General features: G+C 44.8%; 1 protein-coding gene across 1 annotated transcript in view; it reads right to left on the bottom strand.

The window, feature by feature from the left end:
- Positions 1–11,627: 11,627 nt before the first annotated feature.
- Positions 11,628–24,161, bottom strand: part of LOC124264060 — a 41,516-nt gene continuing 28,982 nt past the window's right edge. Inside the window, exon 5 of the mRNA XM_046698778.1 lies at positions 11,628–13,178. Coding sequence (XP_046554734.1) covers positions 12,497–13,178 — 682 coding nt within the window. The 3' untranslated portion in view covers positions 11,628–12,496. The remainder of the gene's footprint in view (positions 13,179–24,161) is intronic.

The following is a 24,161-nucleotide window of genomic DNA, read 5'->3' as shown; positions in this document are numbered from 1 at the left end:
GGATGGTGTAAATCCAACTAGGGTCCATGCAGGTAGCCAAGGTACTGTAAGTCCCCATGGTCCCTAGTTTGGTGGTCTACCTTCTGGTGTTGGCGATCTATAGCTTGTTTTTATATTGTATTGTCCAAATAGTGCTATCAGTTTTAACTCTCCATACTAGTTTTAGTTGTAATTGTGATATTCTAGTTGTTTTACTGTCCTTCGTGGACAGGTTTTGATAATATACATACACATGTATTCCACTTCATAATCAGATATGTTCTCGTCACGATATGGCTGCAATACTGCCAATGTGACGTTAAGTAATAACTCACTCACTCACTACTTGGGCTGTCAGTCAAGACGTGATGGGGTAATTTTACGACGATGTCGTATTGGCTACAGTCGATTTACTCATGACTATCTGCTGAAAACGGATGTGGATGGACCTCCTCCTCCCCATGTGTGTCTCTTGCGATGAGGTCTACACCATGAAGCATATTCTGCTTGAATGCGTGGACTTATCGTCTGCAAGGGACTCACATTTTGATGCAACAAACCTAAAAGATCTGTTCTCCCGCGTGAGCGCTCATCTGATAGTGAACTACCTCAGGGAAGTTGATCTGTATCATAAATTGTAACTATGAAATGTAACTATCATAAATTGTAACTGTGAAATGTGGCTAACAAATTGCCTGCCTTTATGCTATTTCTTTTTCTGCTTTTAAATGTCAATGTAATGAATATATGTTTTTGAAATAAAACTCATTCCGAGTATGTACTTACAATGTTTATTAATGCAAACTTGTTCTCGTCAGTATATGGCTGACATAATGCCGATGTGACGCAAAACCCAACTCAACAACTTTAACAGAAATTATTGAATTATATAATGATCTTGCTACCGGCCAATGCGACATCGTCTTTTGTTGGTTACCCAGCCACGGTGGCATTTCTGGGAATACAATTGCCGATCTTCCTGCTAAGGCAGCACTCAACAAATCTGTGTCACCTCTTCTTATTCCATACTCTGATTGCAAAGCTAGCATTAGAACTTACATCCGTGATCTGATGCAGAAGAAGTGAGTGAGTGAGTGAGTTTAGTTTTACGCCGCACTCAGCAATATCCCAGCTATATGGCGGCGGTCTGTAAATAATCGAGTCTGGACCAGACAACCCAGTGATCAACAGCATGAGCATCAATCTGCGCAATTGGGAACCGATGACATGTGTCAACCAAGTCAGCGAAACTGACCACCCGATCCCGTTAGTCGCCTTTTACGACAAGCATAGTCGCCTTTTATGGCAAGCACATGGGATGCTGAAGGGCTATTCTACCCCGGATCTTCATGGGTCGCAGAAGAAGTGGGACACCCAAGTAGGTATTAATAAATTACATAAAACCCTACATTGGTTACACCTACTTGGGTTGTCAGTCCAGATTTGAGGAGGTCATCATACGACGATGTCGTATTTTCCACACAAGATATACTCATGAGTACCTATTAAAAGGTGAGGATCCTCCGTTTTGTATTCCTTGTGAAGAAAGAATCACGGCCAAGCATGTCCTGCTTGACTGTGTTGAATATTCCATCACAAGGGATATCTATTTCAAAGTAAAAACTAGGAAGGATCTTTTTAGTAATATAAGTTCTCATTTAATTATTGCATTTTTAAAAGACTTAAACTTGTTAACTGATTTGTAAATACATACATATTTTATTATTGGTAGTTTAGATTAGTAACTGAGATTGTTAGTGGCTGTACCCTCAATGTGGGTTGAAGTAGCGTAATAGTATTGCCCTCCTGCGAGAGTACGTAAGTCCGAAAACTTTCAACGGAAATTTAACTTCACCAGCTGTTTTAAATGTAGCATTTCAGTCATTTGGCTAAATTTGACTTTAATCGCCAGCGGCTGAAGGGATGATATAAATCCAGCTAGGGCCCATGCAGGTAGCAAAAGTAATGTAAGTCCCCATGGACCCTAGTATGGTGATCTACCTTCAGTTGTTGGTGATCTATAGCCTATTTTTATATTGTGTTGTCCCCTATAGTAAAAATGTTTTAGATTCAATTACTTGTTCTACATACATATCTGTGATATTCTAGTTGCTTTACTGTCCTTTGTCGGCAGGTTTTTATACTATCTATATATATTCTATTTCAATGTCAAGTGTTCTCGTCACGATATGACTGAAATATTGTCAATGTGACGTTTTAAATAACTCACTCACTCACTCACTCACTCATTACAAGGTATACTCACAAATACTTGTTGAAAGGTGAAGATCCTCCGTTTTGTATCCCTTGTGATGAGAGAGTTCTCCACGTGAGTCGAATTCTCCATCATAAGGGATAAATATTTCAATGTTAAAACTGTTAAGGATCTTTAAAACACTGTTCATGTTCATTCAATTTCTTGTTTTTTTATAAGAAATTGATTTGATTAATGATTTTGATTAATATGTTCTGTAAATAGATGTATTTTAATGTTTTGTAGTTTAGATTGTTAACTTAGATTGTTAGTGGCTGTACCCTGTTAAAGTACTGTAAAATTATTGTCCTCCTGAGAGGGTACGTAAGTCCCAAAACTTTCAAAGTAAAATATAAATTATCACATTTTAAACGTAGTATTTTTTCTATTTTAACTGTTGGCTAAATTTTCCTCCAATCGCCAGCGGCTGAAGGGATGATGTTAAACCAGCTAGGATCCATGCAGGTAGCAAAAGTAATGTAAGTCCCAATGGACCCTAGTAGATCTACCTTCAGTTGTTGGCGATCTATAGCCCATTTTTCATATTGTGTTGTCCCCTATAGTTAAAATGTTTTAGATTCAATTGCTAGTTTTACATATATATCTGTGATACTCTAGTTGCTTTACTGCCCTTTGTGGGCAGGTTTTATAATGTCTATATATATTCCGTTTCAATGTCAAGTGTTCTCGTCACGATATGGCTGAAATATTGCCGATGTGGCGTTAAATATTAACTCACTCACTCACTTTACAGGGCACCAGTTTCTTCTGTGTTTTTGCAAATCATGCACGTCTTGAAACATGAGTTCACAGTCATCACAAGATGGCATGGTTGGGAAGTTTTCTTCACACGTCTGCTCACACTGAGAATGTAACTCCAACTGAATGGTCCTTGCTTGGATCTTTGCTCGCTGTCGACATTAAGTCGTTGAGGATAACCACATTCACCACATGGGGGTCCAGAAACGCATCCTTTTCGAGATCAGGAATGCCTTGATGAAATTCCACATACGGATAAACATGGGTTTGAATGGTGTTATACAAGGGCTGCCATCGTTTGTAGAGCCAAATAATACGTTCAGGATAAGGTTTAATGTTCATTCCTTCTAAAAGCCGTTTCACTAAGTAGGTTTTCCCACAGGAGGTGGGCCCTGAGACGATCATGGTAAAGGGGTGTAGAAGCCTAAATTCTTCCAATGACTGGGTAGTACTTTCTGATGAATGTGGTTGCACTGGTTGCTGCTGCTGCTGTTGCTGTTGTTGCTGCTGCTGCTGCTTGATATCTTCTGAATGTTTTGTTCGAATATGACGGGACAAGTCATAAGCCCAAACATATTGTTTGGAGCATACAGGACAGGGATGCATAATGATGTTCACACGTCGACAGTCCTACTACAAATGACACATTTAGCCTTTTGTCTCTATTTAAAAATATGTTTTCATTCGCTTTGTTGACTCTGCTTCCATTGTGTTTTCCCTATTGACGACACTTTTCCTTTCTCTCTTCAACTTGGCTTTAGCCTGTTGAACCATTTGTTGGGTGGGAGACGTGAGTGCAAAAGTCTCTTCAGAAGAAGGGGGTAGGTCCATCTTGACGCCTTGCTTCTCGTAATAGATCACATAATCATCCACGTTAGTAAAGGGATTGGGATATCCTTTAGCCTGCAAATAGTAATATTTGGTCCATTTCTTAGGGTCGTCCAAATAGGGTCTCTTGTTCATTTTCTTGTTCAGAATGAATACTGACTCTCACACAGAGTGTCACTATCACGGGTCCTCGGCTAAATGAAGCTAAATCACCATTTCTGTCCTTTATATAGATGTCTGCTAGCCCTAATTCTAATGCCAGAAACACTTCATGATCCAGTCGTAGGCCCTGGTTTCGTTCAAGAGATGCTAACCAATCGGCGCATATTTTCAACTGTCGTGGCTGGTTGTTCTGGTACCCGCTGGGAGGTATTATGGCTATGGTGTTGGGTCTCAGGTACTTTCGCCTAAACGACAACACAGGCTTGGGGCAAAGTGATGCACTCGTAAAAGGTGTTGACGTCGTTCAGAGACAGGAATATGTTTATAAATTTCGTACAACCCTGTCTTAAGATGGCCACTTCTTGCCAACAATACTTTAAAGTTCGACCTGCATGTTGAATGATTTCCCTTTGTTTTCCTCATACCACGAGACAAAGGTCTCGTGATCGCCCCAAGACATATTATACAAACCGTAATAATATACGGCGGGCAGATTGTTCAGGAGAACTGTCTGGTTGGCGCCGAACCTTATTAAAGAGATGAGGAAAATGTCCAATTTCACCGGCTACCAAACCAAAAGTGTTACAGAATTTCTTTAGAGCGTCAGGGATATAGTTGTGGGAGTCGCGGAAAAGAAGTCTGCCGACAGACATGTTCAAAATATTACTCCCGGTCAATATAACCTCTGGTTTTTGCGTGAGATGTTCTAACAACGATTTCAAAATGAAATGGTTGTCGTAACCCTTAGCATAGTGAGCCACAACCACAATGGCGGGGTTACCACCTTTGTCATCAATGTCGTCCTCGTCAGCTGTGGTAGAGTTTTGAATGGACGTATCCCCCTCTGGCGACGCGGCGGTGCTCGCGGTGGTATTCGGACGAGTTTTTGGAGGCGGTGGTAGCACTAGGCAAGAAAAATACTGACTGACAAGTGTCTCCGTATGGTGACCGTCTATGACTATTTCCCATTTATTATCTGGGGGGTACGCACTTGGTTATCGGTGAACATCGGTGAGAGGGTCCGAAAAGACTCTTACACCGACGACACACTTTGTTTTTGTTGACTTCGAGACATTCGTGGTCCGCATTTCTGTCGGTCTGGCATTGGGGACACCAGAAGCTCCTCTGCCCATAAAACATGGTTTGCGACACACGACACTGTCGACAAGGATGACCGAGCAGATCCAAGTGATCGCCGACGTCACCAAAAATCGTAAAGACAGCTTTAACCCTTACGCCCACATTTTCCGCATGCATACTCTATAGTGCACGCGTGCCTGTCGTCCGTTTTGTACCCCCTATGGCATTGCTTGCAAACTTGTTACTGCCGTACAAACCCGCTACTGAATTGATACAATCGTAGTGACCATTTGTACTGCCTAGGGGGGGTGTAAGCAGGCCACCAGAAATATAGATGCACAGGATGTGTTCAACCATGCCGTGTGGGATATGCAGAGCGTACAAAACAGAAGGACCATTACCGGGTGTAATAGTGTGTACGTGCAAGTGCGCCTCGTCCCTGAAACATGCTTGAAACGCCTCCCACGTGGGACAACTTTCCATACACGCTTGCTGTCTGAGACCCGCTCGTTCATACAAAGGTTCGGTAGCTCTAGTTTGTACGCCTCTCGCATCCCTCAAGAACGCTTCTCACTCAGTGTATCACTGTCTGCATTCCTTCTTGGTCACATCCCGGGGTAACGTGGTTTGTCTAAGAAGGTACAGGGCTACAGTAATGATGATGGTGGTACCCGAGGAGAAGTGCTCCAAATGCTTCACAAAAACATCCGATGCGAGCACTCAGACAAACGGGTGTTGGATGAGCTGTTCGCAGTTTAGGGGGCTAGGAGCACGCCCAAGGTTGAGCAAGGGTTGGGGTGTCAGGATCATGGGGGTGGTAGCTCCAAGACGACACCCCGTAGTGTACACTGTAGACAACGACTCTATACCGGAGAGTATTCCGCCACAGTTGGCCGCCTCCCCTGACGACGTAAGAGCCTCCATCTTCCCGGAATCGACACCACCACTCTACGTGGACACCGAGGACGACCACCCAGAGTTACACGGGAACTCCCAGAGGTGGGACGACGACGAGTCCCCATCTGCCTGGTAATGGGCAATTATTCCCACATGCATGTGCGCTCCCTTTTGAGGGTGCTTGTGGACCGCTATTGTTTTATTATTGTTTGTTAATGTATCCGCTATATATTGATATGTATTAAATTGCATGTGATTGCAAACATTTGTATGTCGTTGTTTGAGAGAGAGAGAGGCGACATACACCCCCGAGGCTTTGACAATGGTGTACAGGTGCTTAACGCCCGGGTGTGGAGTAACGTGTGCCCCGGGGTTGGACGATGATGTCACGCACGTCGCTACCCTGACTGTTTGACCCCCCAGATATGACAGGCTCGAAGTCAGTTAGAACCCAACAGCCGGAGAGTGAGGTTGTATACTTTTGAGTGTCCACTGACTACAGCAAAGATGTCTCAGTACTACGTTCCCGATACCCTTAAACACCAGATGGATGGAGAAAGGGGTCAATTGTCCGATTGCTATGATGATGATACCGACACGAGGAAACCAGTGACTCTATCCAACTATGTAAACGAAGACAGTGTATCGCTGGATGGTAAATATCATCTTCAACGTGGGTACGACACCTGTGGGAAACAGCCATCAGTAGTGCATAGAAAGCTACTGGTCGATTTAATCCAGAACTACTGACACGAAACGATGTTATGTGGCTACGACAGGATGGCTACTTTTAAGGACTGGCCCGAACAGCTGGTTCAGAAGGGTAGACAGCTAGCCCGGAGAGGGTTGTATTATACCGGTGTTTCGGACAAGGTCGCGCGTGCCTGCTGGGGATTACGATTGTGGAAATGGTGCGCCGAAAATTCCTGAAAACTACGTGTCCCTTCAAATTCGACAGTGATACGAGGACGCATATTATAGTATGACGGTAAATTATTGTATATCTACACCTCGTCGTATTGCTTAAAATGTGTATATTCTCGTCGTTGTTGTATGGTTATAAATGTGTATAGAATATATTCTCGTCGCTGTTGTATTGCTTAAAAAAATGTGTATGTGAACATATGTTTGATGGTGTCCAGATTTGCGAATAAAATGTCTGAAATGTATGAATGTCTATGTTGTATTTTACGTGTTGCTTCGTACGGCCTAGTAGAGACCTCGGGAGTACACGATTTGTTTGGTAGACTTATAGCTTTACACACACACACACAGAGCAGGGGCAGCGCATTACCGCCACCGTGATGCATGCTGGACGCTTTGTGCTGGACGCTTTGTCATTGGGAGGGGTGGCATGACCACCACCGTGACACCTTGAGTGGACGTTTTTCTTCTACGTCATAATGCGCACGACAGACACTGTGACGTCAGGCGTTTTTCCTACGTCGTAAGTCGGACACCGCCATCGTGACGTCATGCGCTTTTCCTACGTCATATGGCGGTCATCGTTATCGTGACGTCATGGTGGTTGTGAGTCAGGGCGTTTTCGACGCCATAGGGCGGTCATCGCATGACCGCCTCTGTGACGTCATGGTGTTGGGCCAGCGCTTTCCCGAGGGCATATTACGTCACCTCGTAAAAGCGCTGGCCCCATACTAATCAGCTTTTCTCTGCCATTTTTGCATGGTTACCTGAAGTCACATCATACACCCGTGTGTACCTTTGTTGTATCTGGTGTACTTTTGATGAAATCTTGATCGGAGTAAACAGCGTTGTTCAAGCTAACATATTTTGAACATGCATGTCCGTTAACGATATTAGTTCCCATGTCGTCACCTCATCTCTAGTTCAAGGGAAGTATAAGTAAAGCTTTAAACCAAAAAACGTAACCTTAGTAAACAAATAGTTCAGGTTAAATGTTACATCAACAAAGGCATGGGTTGTGTTCCTTTACCACAGAACTTCACACGACAAGAACACTCAAAAGGTCAATCACGAAATGGGATAAACATGTCCTGCCCTACCATCAGCACCAGTCACAGTGTTTGTTTGTTTGTTTGTTGCAGTACCTTGAGGGTTCAACCTCCAAATCAGTTAGAGACATTTTAAGGTCATCCCAAAGGGGCTACCTCAAATATCCTAAACTCGACATTTAAGCCCACTTCACACCTCCTTGCCGACTTCTCGTGTTCTCGCCAGACTATGATTTTGAATGTGTAACAAACATGCCCATGGTGGAAAGGGAAATACATCTGATCTAGTCAAGCGCCGCCTGCATTCAAACCGCAGGACCTTGCAGCACACGTATCAGAGACATCTTAACGTGGCGCCACCTTGACCCACATTACAGAAGTAGAACAAGTGTTTGCCACTAACATGGCTAAAGTGCATGAGACATTGCGTTAACAAGAAAAGGGGTCAAAGTGGTGTGGTGACCTTGAGAATAAGGTCAAGGTCACCCAAATGGACTGGAGTCTGCGTAATCCCCCACAGTAGGCTTTCACCTAATTCGAAGACATTGGGTACAACAGTTCATGAGATATCGCGTTAACAAGAATCGGAACGTACGAACGGACGTACGGAGGGCGCTGAATACATAGTACCCTGTTCCGCGTTGCGGCGGGGGACAATATACTTGCTGGAAAAAGTAATTATGTCCCATATAAAGTGGTGTAAATGTTATATAATTACAGCACTGTGTTTGGTCATTCGTCTGATCAGTTTTCATCAAAACACATTCCCTGTGTAATTGCTCAACTGACAATGTGGAATACAGGCGAAACAGTCATATGCCTCACACACACCAGGTAGCAGCTGCGCACCGGAGCAACCAGCGTGTTCAAATTCCAAATGTCACCCACGACTAAGCTAGTGTGTTCTGTAGCCTTAGTTTTGTGTACACATTGTTTATCTCAATCGCGGCATGTTGTACGGGGGAGGGGTCCAGAGGAACAACTTGGCATTACAGCGTCATAACGTCCGCTTTAACACATGCGGGGCGGTGGGGTAGTGGTTAAAGCATCCGCTCTTCACGCTGAAGACCCGAGTTCGATTCCCCACATGGGTACAATGTGTGAAGCCCATGCTTGGTGTCCCCCGCCGTGATATTGCTGTAATATTGCTAAAAGCGGCGTAAAAGTAAACTCACTCACTCAACACCTGCCACGTGTGAGCTTGTGTTACTGTGTTGCAGTATGACGTTACGTCCCTGCAGGGGGCATCTCGAACGATGTGTTTAGGCTGTGCATGCCGTTCAAATTTTCATTAACAATCATGAGCTGTCCTATACCATACCATTCCGCTTCCAACCTCAGACTAAAAGCGCAACTTAAACGTTTTCCTGAATGCCTGTATACCACTACACAAACACCTGAGAAATTGTCTGTGAAATCATTTGTGAAAATTATACTGTCCTAGTCTTGTATTCTGAACTTCAGATGCTGTCTTCATAAAAACAGGAAGCAAAATTGGGAATAGCCTGCGACTTGCTGTATCGCGGTACTTGACATATCCGTAATCGTAAATGAAATTAAAAACTTTAAGGCCTATTTTATTATCAAATCCGATTACCATCACATTTAATCCACACATTTGTGAAAAGAATATTATTTTGACTTTGATAGTGTTTGGAGGAAATAAAGACATTCATTCATTCATTCATTCATTCATCGTATCGCGGTAAACACTAAAACTCGGATTGCAAAGCGAAGTAGGGAACAAAAAATGAAATAGTTTAACTCACCTTAATATGAAATCAGTTGAAATATCTTTTACAATCGAAGGTGCACAAAACTGTATCCATTATGAAATTTTATTCAAGGAAATCACCAAACTTCCAAAATATATCATTTTCATCATGATTTTCTTAATACTTGTTCATACTGTGTATTTTTTTATATTTCAGGCATGATTTCAACAATATTTCAATGCAAAATATTCTTTGAAATAATGTGAATAAATAATTGAACAACAGTATAATAAAATTCTAAATTTCTATTTTGTTAGAGCGTGCAAAATCGTTTTCAGTGAACAGGGATCATTTTTACGTTTTGTGTCCTTTTTTGAATTACAACTTTTGGTATTCTGCAGGAATTTGGGGCCAGATGTAGTGCTTCCTCAACCGGTTACCTACAGCAACGCCATCAAGAAACTGGTTCAATACTTGTTCTCTAGTGGTTAGTATAGCCCACAGCAACCAATGCCTGACGTAAGAGACGACCGTATGTATCGGGTCTGAAGAACGGTGACGTTCAGATAGCTCCTTGACAACGTGGGTCGTTGCTCGCAGAAGCAACCACTGGATTATGTGGAAAGTGCTAGAGTGTGGCGGTGGAGAACTTACAATTTATCAATACAAATATTCAACAGAAGCTGCATACCATTATTAGCAAAAAGATAAGAAAATGTTCAAAAAATATGTTTTTCATCACTATTTATTCACGTTTCTATTAACGGTTTGTATATGACACTAAATGGATACAGTGCAGCTGTGGGTGCTCATTAGAGAAACAAATCGAACAGTTTACTAAATATGTAACTACATTAGTGCTTGAGTATCCTTAAATAGATGCCACAGACTGTGTTAAAAGAGAAACAAGTACCACCAATAGCATTGGTGGGTAGTCAAATCAAATCATATGAAGTCAAACCAAGAAAAAAAAACGGTAAAAAGTTAGTTACATTAAACACGTACAACGGAAAATAATCTATACCTAGACTACAAAGTATTGATCCAAACATACATAATTTAATCTATTGTCAAACAATAAAGCAATAAAAATCCCATGAGCGATCAAACTAGAAGTCAACCTGTGATACGGACTGAATGACCTGGCACAATGGTGACAAAATGTGTTGGTTTTGTACACCTTCTAACTGTTCTGACACATTTCATAAGTTGTAGAAATATGACACATACTATCTTTAGATAGCCAATAGCCTACCTATAGCCCAGTTAAATACCTAAACAACACTTTTCATAGTCCAAAGCAGTCACCTGGTTCTAAAAAAAATCATGACATGAAAACTGAACCAACTGAAAATTATCTTTACCTGATACCTGTGAGTGTTTTTTTAGCCAATCTGGAGGCTGTCAAGTCTAATTACTATTCAACGGTTTATACATAGAGCAAACAATATCGTTTCCTCTTAACTTACTTCTCATATACCGTCTAATGATTTCTGATCATGTACTAATAACCTAACGTCTCAGAAACCACAATAAAATGTACCCAAACTACACGAATGGATATTAAAAGAATCTGAACGAGACAACTAGATATAACACCGTGACCATATGAATTGAATCGATGAAAATAAGAATCGATTCACAATAATAAAAGAGGGAATTTGTTTACATCAAATTCTGTGACACGTGAACACAGCATAAGACTGTCGTATGTGTGACAAAACATTTCAACCCCATGTTTTAAAGAGATATTGGACATAAAACCAGCAATAGCAATGTCAGCTGAGCAACTTCAAGCTTTAAAGAGATATTGGACATAAAACCAGCAATAACAATGTCAGCTGAGCAACATCAAGCTTAAAGAGATATTGGACATAAAACCAGCAATAACAATGTCAGCTGAGCAACATCAAGCTTTAAAGAGATACTGGACATAAAACCAGCAATAACAATTTCAGCTGAGCAACATCAAGCTTTAAAGAGATATTGGACATAAAACCAGCAATAACAATGTCAGCTGAGCAACATCAAGTTTAAAAGAGTTATTGGACATAAAACCAGCAATAACAATGTCAACTCAGCAACATCAAGCTTTAAAGAGATTTGGGGTCATGCCATTTAGACTGATGCAGAGTACTTTAAACACTATCCTCACCTCAACTGGAACTGCTAACCTCCTACAAATCATTCAGACAACTGCGATCTGAAAGCAAATTCTTATTGAAAACTCTTATAGATGGGCCTCTTGTGGAAAGGGTTCTTTCAGTGTGTGTGTTCCATCGCTGTGGAATGAACTGCCCCTTAACTTCAAATCACATCATAAACGCATCTCTTTTCACTACACTATTAACTCTACCCCAACATTACTTCGTACCACCGGAGCACCCACTTAGTGGTTGTTTTTTGCGCTATATAGTAAATCACAATTTGAACGACATCACAAAAGAAAGTACAATAAGTTAGAAATGGGAAATGCACTAGTCCAAACAAAAACTGGTTTATCATGGTTAATAATTCCCCAGCGTAACATGGCTGCCTCACTAAGGCACACCATACTCACTCCGACAAGTGTTTAATCCACTTAGTGTTAAGTGGCTGGCAGGGTTATAAAAAGTACCATCTCTTTTGTCGAATCCCAAATCCTCTGCTCTATGTCGGCCCCGTGTAATACAAGGTACAGTCACAAACATACTCTAATATCCCATAGTTTGCAGTTTACTTGTTGATCTTCTTGAAAAATAACTTTTCTGTATTGTCTTTAAACTGGATTTGGAGCTTCATTCGGACATATGTTACAATTTACTGTATATTGATGAATATTGTATATTGGTAGGCAACACTAATGTCCATCAATGTACTTGTAACAGTCGGCGAAAGGGATCCACGTACTTTCTTTCTATTTGTCGAGCCATGTCCCAGATATCGTCTTTTACCACTGAAGGGGGACGCCTTTTATTTAGCACATTTTCTGAAATGAACTCGTATAAATTCAGTTTATCCATAGGGATTTCCTGCCCGTTGATGTTGAAAACCATCTTTGAAGCGGACTTTGCGGATTGTCCGAGAGATATCATCATATCTGATATCTGTACTGGCTTGACTTTCAGACGTTCAACAACTGCGCTTTCCACCAATTCTTTCATGACATCATCCTGCTTCTTCAGGATGGAAATATTTCTCTCCAGTAACTCCACTGCTCTGGTGTATGCCTCCAAGCTCTCTTGTGCACCGTGTTGTACCTGACTTTTCTTAATTGACAACAAGAATGCAGCAATGAGCGCTACTATAGAAGCAGCTCCCAAGGCTAGGGATGCTCCAAACGTGAAGGGAGCGGCAATCAATACAGCCGTGCCAAGAGCAGCCGTGCCAAGAACAGCCCCTCCAACCATAGCTCTGTTCAGGTTATTCCCAACTGTTGCCACCTCTATAGCTACGTCTTTAAGCCCTTTAACAGACTGGTGCTGTACGACCTCTTCGTTGCGTGAACTGTCCAAAAGATTCTCCACAAGTTCACGGGCGAACTCTTTCTTTCTGAGGATAGAAAACATATTTCACCTTTCAGATCATGTAAAAACTATGTTCAGATATTTAGATATGAAGTCCCCAATCTCTTCATAACAAGACATGATCACATAACACAGAACCAAAAAAACCGGATAGTAAACCATTGAAATAAACGTAAATACAGTAGGAAATACATGCCATGACCGAATTTACGTATGCTTCAGATATTTCCTAACTTCGGGCATATATTTCATATGAATCTATACCTTTGAAACATATGCTCATCGTACATTTTCGTATGCACAAGTACCTCGTTCATGTATGCCATGACCGGATTGTCAGGTATTTCCAAACATGAATTGCAAAACAGATACCCCAGTAAATACATGATCATACAGTATTTCCGATGCATTCCTTTAAATTTCAATGGGTGCTGAAATTTCCGATTTCGTTCTAAGTTTACCCAGGTTGGAAACATGTAAATTTACTTAGGTGGAGAAACACTTGTAAATTTTCACATGTGCAAATGTTTACACACCTTAGATATTTATGAATCATACCGGATTTCAGGGGTATGTATATGAACGGTTCATACACCTTCATGTTACCTGTGCTCAAGCAAGATGATCATTTGTTTCCATCATGTGAATTACTTGGTTCATGTAATTTCATTTTCACACATTTTAGTACGTTTGAAACCAACGTTCACGTGACCTCATTATTCTTATCATCAAAATAGCCTGACTAAGAAAGCGGTATTACGCAAGCTAACATGGCTTATTAAGCTGCGCTCGCACTTGTTGCGAGTATCAGTTACGCTTTGTCTGCGGTGTTGGCAAATCTTGTGAGTGGTGAACAAAAGGGCGATGAGCTGCCCCTTTGGCCTTGCAAGTGTCCCTAGCTGTCCCAACAGGATAGCACTTTATCTCTCTTGTAGTCTGTCTCACAGTCCCTGAACCACATTATTTATTTTTCCCTGCTGCCAAGCCCTCTCTGCAGTGCTAAAGCCCTAAATAAAGCAAGTCTAGATTTCCACAGATTCTGAATCTCTAGTCTCCCTGGGGCTCCTTTCCAATTTGAATGGGATTGTTTGTTACTATCAAAATTATATATATTCAGAGACTATCTCTCTTTGAGCACGGCCAAATACGCTACACGAACCAACTCGTAATTTCTTAAGTCTCTTCAGCTCTCGCATCAGTACTGTAAAATAAGTTTTGGCAGTACATAATTGGAATATTATTGCACTGCATGTGACCTTTCTTAATAGTCTCACAGTGCCTGAACCATGTTATATCTCCTTACGCTCAGCCTTTGCTGTAATAACGCCACACAAAAAATAGTTTTTATCGTGTAGCGATTATGTCCGGATGGCACAGGCGGGTGCGTTCTCTGAGTATACCATTGGTATGTTGGGCCTCTGTGCCTTTTGTAAAATTTGTCTTGATTGTCCTGTTTAAATTGACGATCCATAAACCCAGATTCCGAAAGCAAATGTCACACAAGTAAATGTGATGTTGTATTGCTGTAATTTTCCATGTCGGAGAAGTCCTTTTAACAAGATATATATTCCGTTGTTTGGAGCAGGCCTATGACTATTACGCCCCAGTGTTGCTAAACATCTTGCAGACCTTTAACCTGACATAGACGCAGACCTCGCATGTTCAAGTTCAGATCTGACAGGTGCTGAAAATATTGATTCCGACAAGAATGCAATATCTCAGTGGGTTATTGTTTTCCTAAGTAAGTGGAGTGCTTTCTACAACATTGGAGATAATGGTATCGTTGTCTTCCTGATATTCCCCCGAACGGAAGCTCTACCCATTTATGGTACAATGTGTAAGTTACAGATTTGTAGGGAATAGTCTTAAGACTTTTCTACTTTGACCAGGATTCTTCGAACTTGCAACAGTCGTTTGAGAAGATCAAGAGAGAAAGGGGTAGTGTGCAATGTATCTGACGGACGTATATGGAGAAAGTTCGAAGAATGTTTCTGTATAAATACAATAATTGAAATACCGGTTATGTTTGAAACGTACCCTCAATCTGATAGCCAGTGAGATTATTTTGAAAGATCGCAATACGTATCATCATAAACGGGCCCAGATAAAAGTACATGCCATTCATTCCCACATTACATCCCCTTTATAGACACGGGACATCGTTGTTACAGGTAGGGCAAACACTTTCTTCCGTAGGTATCTGCCGGTTTCACGCTACATACATGTATTCAGATTACTGAGAAAAGTAGCGACGCAAGTTCTCCTCCATCACACATATAATTGTATAGATATCCAGCGATTAGGGATAGCGCATCAGCAACTTATTGAAATCTACGACAGACACTATCATCTGCAGTAGCCATGATGCCATACCTAGCATCGTATTTATTTCTCTCTTACATAAGATGAAAGGTCACAGGGTTGTCATGGTAACGATAATTTGGCATACTATTTATTGTCTTATTCTTTTATCTGCGATAAGAATTTAAATCAGTTTTGGCGTGAGCATCTTTAGAGAAAAGAAGCTGTAAAACGCATATTAATGTGATCGAACCTATAGGCCTTTGACAAAGCGCGTTTCAAGCCACCTACATAAAAAACCTTCATGATAAATATCTGCTAATCCATGGCACGATTCAAACCATATCATGAGCATGTGTTTGTGAATCATAATCAAATAGTGATGTTACAAGGCGTCCATGCCGCGTCAACAACACATGGAAACGCACGAGAATTGCAATACGGGCCCCTAAACCACTGATGCTCCGTGACCTGGAGACACAATTCATGTGATTGAGCGTATGTAGGCAAAAGACAAAATGGATACTCGTGCTGTTATGCTCTTGAATTATTAAGTATTCGTTCTTGTCACGGGTTACAAGTATACTTTCCAGTTTCAACCAAATGTACATTCGAAGGATATCGAAATCTAGGTTAAGCTATTGGAATCATATTTACAATTAAAAGACCCAAACAATGGTCTGTTGTCCAAATATTTTGTTTTCCATATCTTGTCCCAATCTGTATCCAGAGACCATACAATAGTCTGTTATATAGTCTCTGTTTTATCATAGTCAGAGAACGATATTATTTCCCCTTCCGCCCAGCCCTTACTGTAATGCTTACGCCCTAAATGAAGCATATCTAGATATTCCCAGGTTCAGCGTCTGTTAAAACTCACTGCAGGATTCGGGTTACAGAGTAAACAATACCGAACACCGGCGGCTGGCGGGGACCAACATCTTCAGTAACATTTACATCTGCCAACGCTTAATTCGCAAGTGGTGAGGCAATACGCTAATGAGGCTAAGGGTCCTGTACCATGTTTGTGAAATATCTATGATGCCAGTAGTATGCAGTGTCACCCTGGCCCCTTTTTCAAAATGGCGGCACATCCGGTCCCCATGGGAGCCGCCATCTTGGATCCGGTCACTTCCGGCCAGGGGGAGATCACTCGGGTTCCGGTTCCGGTGCTTCCGGTTCCGGTGTGTGCGCACGCATCGCGATGACGTCACGTCCGGTTCCGGTGGTTGCGCGCGCATGACGATGACGTCACCTCCGGGCCAAGATGGCGGACGCGTTTCAAGATGGCGTCCCATCCGGTGGGATCGCGTGAGATCTCGCGGGATCTCGTGGATTCTCGCGGGATCTCGCGAGCGTAGACGCCTTTCAAGATGGCGGAACGGACGAGCGGCGGACGGGACGGGACGGAGAGGGAAGGGAAGGAGAGGAAAGGAGAGGAAAGGAGGGAGGGAGAGAGGGGGTGAGGCGGACGATGGCGTGGCTAGACAAGTGTGTGTGTGTTAGTGTGTGTGTGTGTGTGTGTGTGTGTGGTTAAAAAACATTGGATGTAGCCTTCTTTCGAGCGAGGTGGGTGGCCCTGAAAAGGGCCGTTGGTATGTGAACCAGGCAGGTTAGCATTCACAGAGGAGTTGGAGACCCCGAAAAATAAATTTTCCGGGGCACACATCATCGTGTTGCTGCTGCCCTCTCTTGATGATGCCTTCTCCACAGTAGAGGCATATGTCGCCGAAGGCAGCTCCTGGAACGACATCAAAGCGATTTGAGGGATACGCTTTAAAACAGGTAGGGCAGATAATTAGTCGCCATTGGGATGACCATTTTGGTAATGTTGTTGTTGTTGTTGTTGTTGTTGTTGTTGGTGGTGGTGGCGCTACCGTGTCTCCTGTCATAGGTGGTGGTGGTGGTGGGGCTGCCGCTGCTTCTGTTACCGTTGTGGGTATCGGTTCTGCAGGTGTTGTTGCTGCCTCTTCCATTTTGATGTCAGTCTTCCCTTGTAAGGTAGGGCTGCATCGCAAGCATTGCCGTCTACCACAATTTTTACTGTAAGGCACCGGTCGCATGACTTCTACTTTTCTTGTATTCATGTTGCATGAAGATAGCCTCACTGATCCATGTTGGAGTTTATATATGGGCGACGAGACAGCGATGACGTGTCGTCGATGACGTGGTATCGATGACGTGGTATCGATGACGTCATGGTCGCGCGTGAGGGTAATGACGTGGTATCGATGACGTCATGGTCGCGCGTGAGGGTAATGACGTGGCACCGGTGACGTCATGATCGTGAGCTCTCACTATATATGATGAGCGGGGTGACGGAAGCAGTGTTACAACCAGCAATCATGTCTGGAGAAAACTGGGATCTGGAACTCATGTCCTTGGAGACAGCATCGCCACCCCCCTTGCCGGCATGGAAGTGCCAACGATGTTATGGGTGTCTACCCGTCTACGCCAATGGCACCATTGAGTACAATGCCACCTTTCAATGTGTCTACTGTGGCACTGTCTTGAAGGACACTTATATCAGGCGTTTAACTCATGGGAGCAAGTGCCCCGTGAAAACAAAGATGACCATCCATCCCTGCCAATGTATGACCCAGCTGTGGTCCCTGGAGTGAAGTATGAATCGTCGAATTTCGCGAGGTTGCAGGATGGTGAACGAAACAACAGGTTCATGTACACCACGATGAGGCACTGTTGTTCGAAAGCTTCAGTACGCCCATTGAAGTCAGTCGATCGCATCGAATGGTTCGTTCGCCTGTAAATGTCGCGGGTCAGACCGGTCGATGGTCGACTTACGCCACTTACGACGTACGTTTTGTCGTTATGATTTATCGAACAGAACACTTCGGCTGGCATCACGAAGTTATTGACGGCATCGGTCTGAGAAACAGGTCACAGCGGAGATCGTCCTGTCAGTTCCCGACGCTCGGGTAGAATGAACCGGGTCAGTACATTTGTCCTGCTGCTGATTCTGGCGACAGCATTAAGCGCTCCATTCCAGCTTCCGATCGCGTAATATCCCGACCGGAGATGCCGGTGAAATTACGAAGCGAAGTAATTGTAAACCACCCGGTACGCCCACGAAAAGAGGAACGCATCATGTTCATCAGACGGCGAAAAGTCATCGTCATCATGAACCGCATTCGGTACCATCTGCATTCACCGTTCAACGACGTAGAATAGGTGCCATCAATCGCTAACCACCGGTTTGATATTATGGCGCATCATTTTGATCGCCGATTCGGATCATTGGTGTTGCGTTCAGACAAAACAACGTCGTTATGTGATGAAGGCGTTCATCTTCACGATAACCGCGGGGAACGATGCATCCGCGTTGACTGATTGAAAGAATTATCGCGGAGTGCCGACAGTTTCAGCCGCCAGCCAACCGCTGGCGATTGACCGGAAAACCGGTTTCGCCGATTAGCAGAATGCGTTCAGAACGATAATAATCCGGAATGGCGAAAAGACGTCCACCGTTCCGACCGTTTATCACGAATACACGCACCATTTATCGCATCAGTAGATATCAGCCAGGCGTCAACACACATTGTACAATTATTTTCAGCCATTCATCATTGCAGCTGTATGAATCCCGCGCGAGTATATCAACGTGGTAGGTTAATGTTGACCGATGTTCTGCGAAGAGGAAACCGCGACGGCACATTAGTCGCTGGCGTGGTTATGCGCATCAGCACACTAAATCGAGTGTTCCTGATGGTGAACGACCGTTATCGTCATCTGCCATCTTTTCCGAAACGTCGCGCAATAGTGCCGAAGCGGATGATCAGTTAACAGAATCGAATAATTTCGCCGATCTGCTCGTTGTTCGTTCTTCTTTCATCACGATGTTTAACTGTGGTGCCGGAACATGTCACCACGACCACTGAATGTAGTTTGACCGGCATAACGGGACGAACCACGACGACCGCTGCAAACAATAATAATCATTTAGCACGACGACGACACGCAATAGAGCACCAGCCGCCGTCATCAGAACACCGGACCACGCTCGCGATCACCATATCATTCCGGCGGAGGCCCACCGGAGTTCGCCATAAATCGGTATCGCAGGATTATCAACAATATCCGACTTTATCGCCGTTAGACTCCGACGTCATCTGCCGTAATTTTACGGTTTGCACCATCAATTGATTCAGTGACAGACACTGCACGCCGGTGGTTCAGTTAAAGGCACGTCGACGTAAGAGAGGGCGCTTCTTTCTTCTTCTTGTCTGAGTTGGCGCACAAGCTTTGCTTCGATGTTCCGATGTGATCCAACGACCTCGCATTTTCCTTCAGGAGCGTTAGGACGCATGACGGGCGTCCGTCGCGACGATGATCACTTACGCTGTCTTCGTAGTGGCGCCTCGTTGGCGAAATACCGTTGATACGGCTTTTTCAACGTCCTTGAAAATTCCACCATTGCAGGTTTGGTTTCGTTGACTGGCGGTAGTCAATACCTTCGCTTTCGGTGAAGCGTTGAAAGTACTGACAAATTCAGTCTTTCAGTCGGTTCGATGGTTAACACGTTCTTGCGCCAGATCCAGCGAAAGGTCGATGTACCAGTTATTTTGGAGAAAATTAATATTGTATTAATAATTTCATTCACGTTATCGGACGCACCCGGTTGAGAGGGGGAGGAGGGTCTCTACAGCCTTTTTCTTCTTCTGGGGTTCCAGAGGAAGGTTGGATGCGGGTGGGGTCAAAAACAAGTCAACGGGTGGAGGGTGTGGACGCTTCACGGGGGTGTCAGGAGGCTGGCGTGTTGACCCGTATCTTGCTGAACTGGCAGTCCTACCTACAGGAAAAACAGCAGAAGCCCTCAGCACCTCGCCCCCGCTTTGACTTCAGAACCCGATGATGTCGAAGCCATTCTGAATGAAGTCGTGCAAACGGTTCCCAAAACGCTACAGACCAAGGCCAGGCAGTTGATGGCCCGTATTCGTGCTCATCCCGACTTGGGTTGGAATGAGGCGGGTCAATTCGTGGTGGAAGGGGAACCCATGCCTGGGACGCACATGGTGGATCTCATCAATGATCTTGTTCGACAACGTACCAAATTAGGCCCTCCACGGGGTTGGAATATTCTGGGTCAATATCTCGCTTCCAGCAACGTACCCCATGAACTGATTGGTAACCCTCTACGTTGGTCCTGGATGATGAAAACCAAAGGGTCATCCACCCAGCCTCCTGACACCACCCCGTGAAGCGTCCACACCCTCCACCCGTTGACTTGTTTTGACCCCACCCGCATCCAACCTTCCTCTCTGGAACCCCAGAAGAAGCGAAAAGGCTGTAGAGACCCCCTCCCCCTCTCAACCGGTGCGTCAGTGGATTCACTTTTAATAAAAGGAGCAGAGGGTGATGTCAACGACAGTGTCATCATGAGACGTCCAAAAGAGAAACAACAACAACATCAGCAAAGCATCATCATCGTCTCTGTCTCCTGCATGGACACGATGGCTCCACCACACCTATTACGATCCCAAACACCCAGCAGGCTATGGAGGGTGGCTTGCCTGTGGCAAGCAGCAGGACATCAAGCCAAAGCAGGACATCAAGCCAAAGCAGGACCTGAAGAAGGGGACCCAGGAATGGGGGTCCCAAGAAGGGGAAGCAAAACGGGGCCAAGGCCCACCCAACGCCAGGTATGCGGCAATGGTTGAAAACCCAGGACACGCATACACCTTGCACAAACCAGCCCGACGCTCGTTTCCCAGGATCATTACCGTGTGGTGGCGTGGATGATTGTGGCAAGCCGATCTGAGCGATCTCCTATGTATCAGAAAGAGAACCAAGGCAACCGGTATTTGCTGTGTGTCATCGATGTTTTCTCCAAAATGGCTTGGTGCAGCCCATGAAAGCCAAGACCGACGCCACTTTGATAGAGGCCTTTCAACGGATCCTGAAACAAGCCAAAGGACGTGTGCCATCCCAGTTACAGACCGACAAAGGGACTGAATTTGTCAATGCCCTTTTCAAGCCTTCCTCAAGAAACGAGGTATTCATTTCTACACCAGTCAAAACCCAGAAACCAAAGCCTCTGTGGTGGAACGTTTTCAAAGGACGTTGAAAACCGTATGTGGCGGTATTTCACCCAACAGGGAACACGCCACTACCTGAAGGCCTTACCCCAACTGATGCATTCTTACAATCATCGTGTCCATCGTACGATTGGACAACGCCCGTGGATGTACGTCCTAACGCTCCTACGATGAAATTCGGGTGTTGGATCACATGGAACGCCAGAAGAAGCAGAAGCAGTGCCAACTCAAGACAAAGAAGAAGAAGAAGAAGAAGAAGCACCTCTTGTTACCCGGACCCGCAGTCCGTTTGAACAAGACCAAGGGCACGTTTGACAAAGGGTACCTTCCCAACTGGACCACCGAACTGTTCACCGTGGATCGGTGGTGAAAGGCGAGCGTGTTCCTCCTGTCTACCAAGTGAAAGATGATCATGGAGAAGTGCTGCAAGGCACCTTTACCCGCAAGAACTGCAACCCATTCAGAAAACGGATGACGTGTACACAGTGGATCAGGTCCTGAAACGACGACGTCGTCAAAAAAAGGATGAAGTGTTGGTGAGATGGTCAGGATACCCTGCCAGCTTTGATTCATGGATCCCTGCGGCTCATCTGGTCTTTAAATAGCGAGGCCTCCAGTCTCCCACCGTCAGTGGAGCCTCCACCATCATGCAGAGTGAACCGATCTCAAGGTGCAAGGAGAGCAGCAAGCCACCCCCACGCTGGTGTTGCTTTGGCATGGACTTGCCACGAAGTGAAGTGGTGTTTTTCTCCCAAGTGTTTCTGATATATGGCGTGGTCATCATGAGCATGGTCCAGTTGGCATTGGACCACGGTGAGAAACAGTTGTGGACAGCTTTGTTGGCCAGTGGCTTGGGGTACTTGCTCCCACAACCCACGCTGGTGCGCCGTGCAGTCGTCGTCATCATCCCCGCTGCCACCTTCCTCGACTGCATCTCCAACCCCCTCTGTATCCAGCCTGGTTCCCTAAGAGAGAGAGAGAAAGATGTCGGTGTCTGTGTTTTCCAAGCGGGACTTTTACGTGACCTTACCCAGCGATGCGTCCATGGATGTTCATCCCGACAACAGAGTGAATCATTACGAAGTCAAACTACCCTTTCCCATTCAAGTGAATCGTCAGGAGTGGGAAGTCGGCGTCAGTGAACTTCATTTCCCCATGACATGGTACAATGTGTCATACCCCTTCAACTGGTTTGTCCTTCATGTGAACTTGGAACGCATGACCCGAACTTACAGTTCAGCAGAACACGATGCGACCGTGATAGAAGAGAACCCAGGCCTCATGAGAGCCGTCAGCGAAAAGGTCATTATTCCAGAAGGAGTGTATTCCTGTCGCCAACTGGTCCAGAGACTGAACATCCTGCTTCAACACACCTGTGCACGACTGGTGGACAAGCATACGCAAAGATGTTTACCAACAGGATGCTCGAGGTCGCTTCACCGCCACCGCGTGAAGTACCCCAAAAAGACCTCCGATTTGAAATGCGTGGCAAAACGCATGTCAACTTTTATGCTCCCACCCCGAAAGACATGTGCAGAGCCATCACGGGTTCCTCCTGCAGAACCTCAAGTCAACCTGACCACGATGCCTACAGGTCTGCCTACACCACCCGATTGGTGTTGCCTGCTCCTTTAGTATGTATGCTGGGATTCATACAGCTCCCCATGGTGGATGAAGCAGAAGAAATAAGTCAAGTCTCTGCTCAGCCTGTGCAAGTGGCTGTGTTTGACCGTCCTCTCGCCGTGGGTGAACAGGAAGCACACCATCTGGCTGGTTTTGATACCGTAACGCCTCTACTCGGATGCGTGGAAGATCAAATCGCGGGGATACCATGGCTCCCTTTACTGATGTATGTCCCCGTGTCGCGCCAGATGATGGAAGACAGCGCCGCGGATCAAAACCCTCATCACCTACACGCTACATGGGATTGCGCCAGGGAACCACCCGGATGCCATTCGAATCTATTTAACGGATGACGTGGGACGCCTTGTGCCATTCCAGAGTGGGAAGACCATCGCGGACACTTCATTACCGTCCGCGTCGCCTGGGTATCGCACTTGAGAATCAGCATGGTAGGACACCAGTGTATCAGACTCGCGAGCGCAGCGGCTTGGGTGGACAGCAGCGAGGAGGAGGCGGCTTAGCCGTGTACCGAGGACGATTCATCAACAAGGGAGAGGTTTCGGTAACATCTTGGGAAACTTGGGACGTTCAGCACTCTCCATCCTCAAGACGGTGGGAAAATCAGCTCTCAAATCAGGCGTCAAGATGTTGCCGGGATTAGTGCAAGATATCAGTTCAGGACACCGGGCGTGGGGACAGTTTGAAACATCATGGGAAACAAGCCTTACTTGCCACCTTGCGACAGCACCCACTACCAGGATCACCCGCTCGCAAACGAAAACGGAAACAGCCTGGGGGATCCACCAAGAAACGTAAACCCTTGTTTTGAGAGAAAGAGATAAAGACCCACCCCGATGGGAAAGGAGTTCAGTTCAACACCAGACACCGTAGGGTCAAGACCTGTTGTGCAGACCTGTGGTCCAGATCAGCTGTCAAGATGATGCGCCGAGATGCCTGTGAATGCTCCAAGGCCCAACTGGATCTCTTTTCTGTGCCCCCTGTGGTGACGTCCGTCCAAGAAGGTCAGTGGA

The sequence above is a fragment of the Haliotis rubra genome, unplaced genomic scaffold (assembly GCF_003918875.1).
Source record: "Haliotis rubra isolate DU_JTF1 unplaced genomic scaffold, ASM391887v1 Scf906, whole genome shotgun sequence".
Classification (NCBI taxonomy): Eukaryota; Metazoa; Mollusca; class Gastropoda; order Lepetellida; family Haliotidae; genus Haliotis; species Haliotis rubra.
This window is presented reverse-complemented; position numbering and strand designations above follow the sequence as displayed.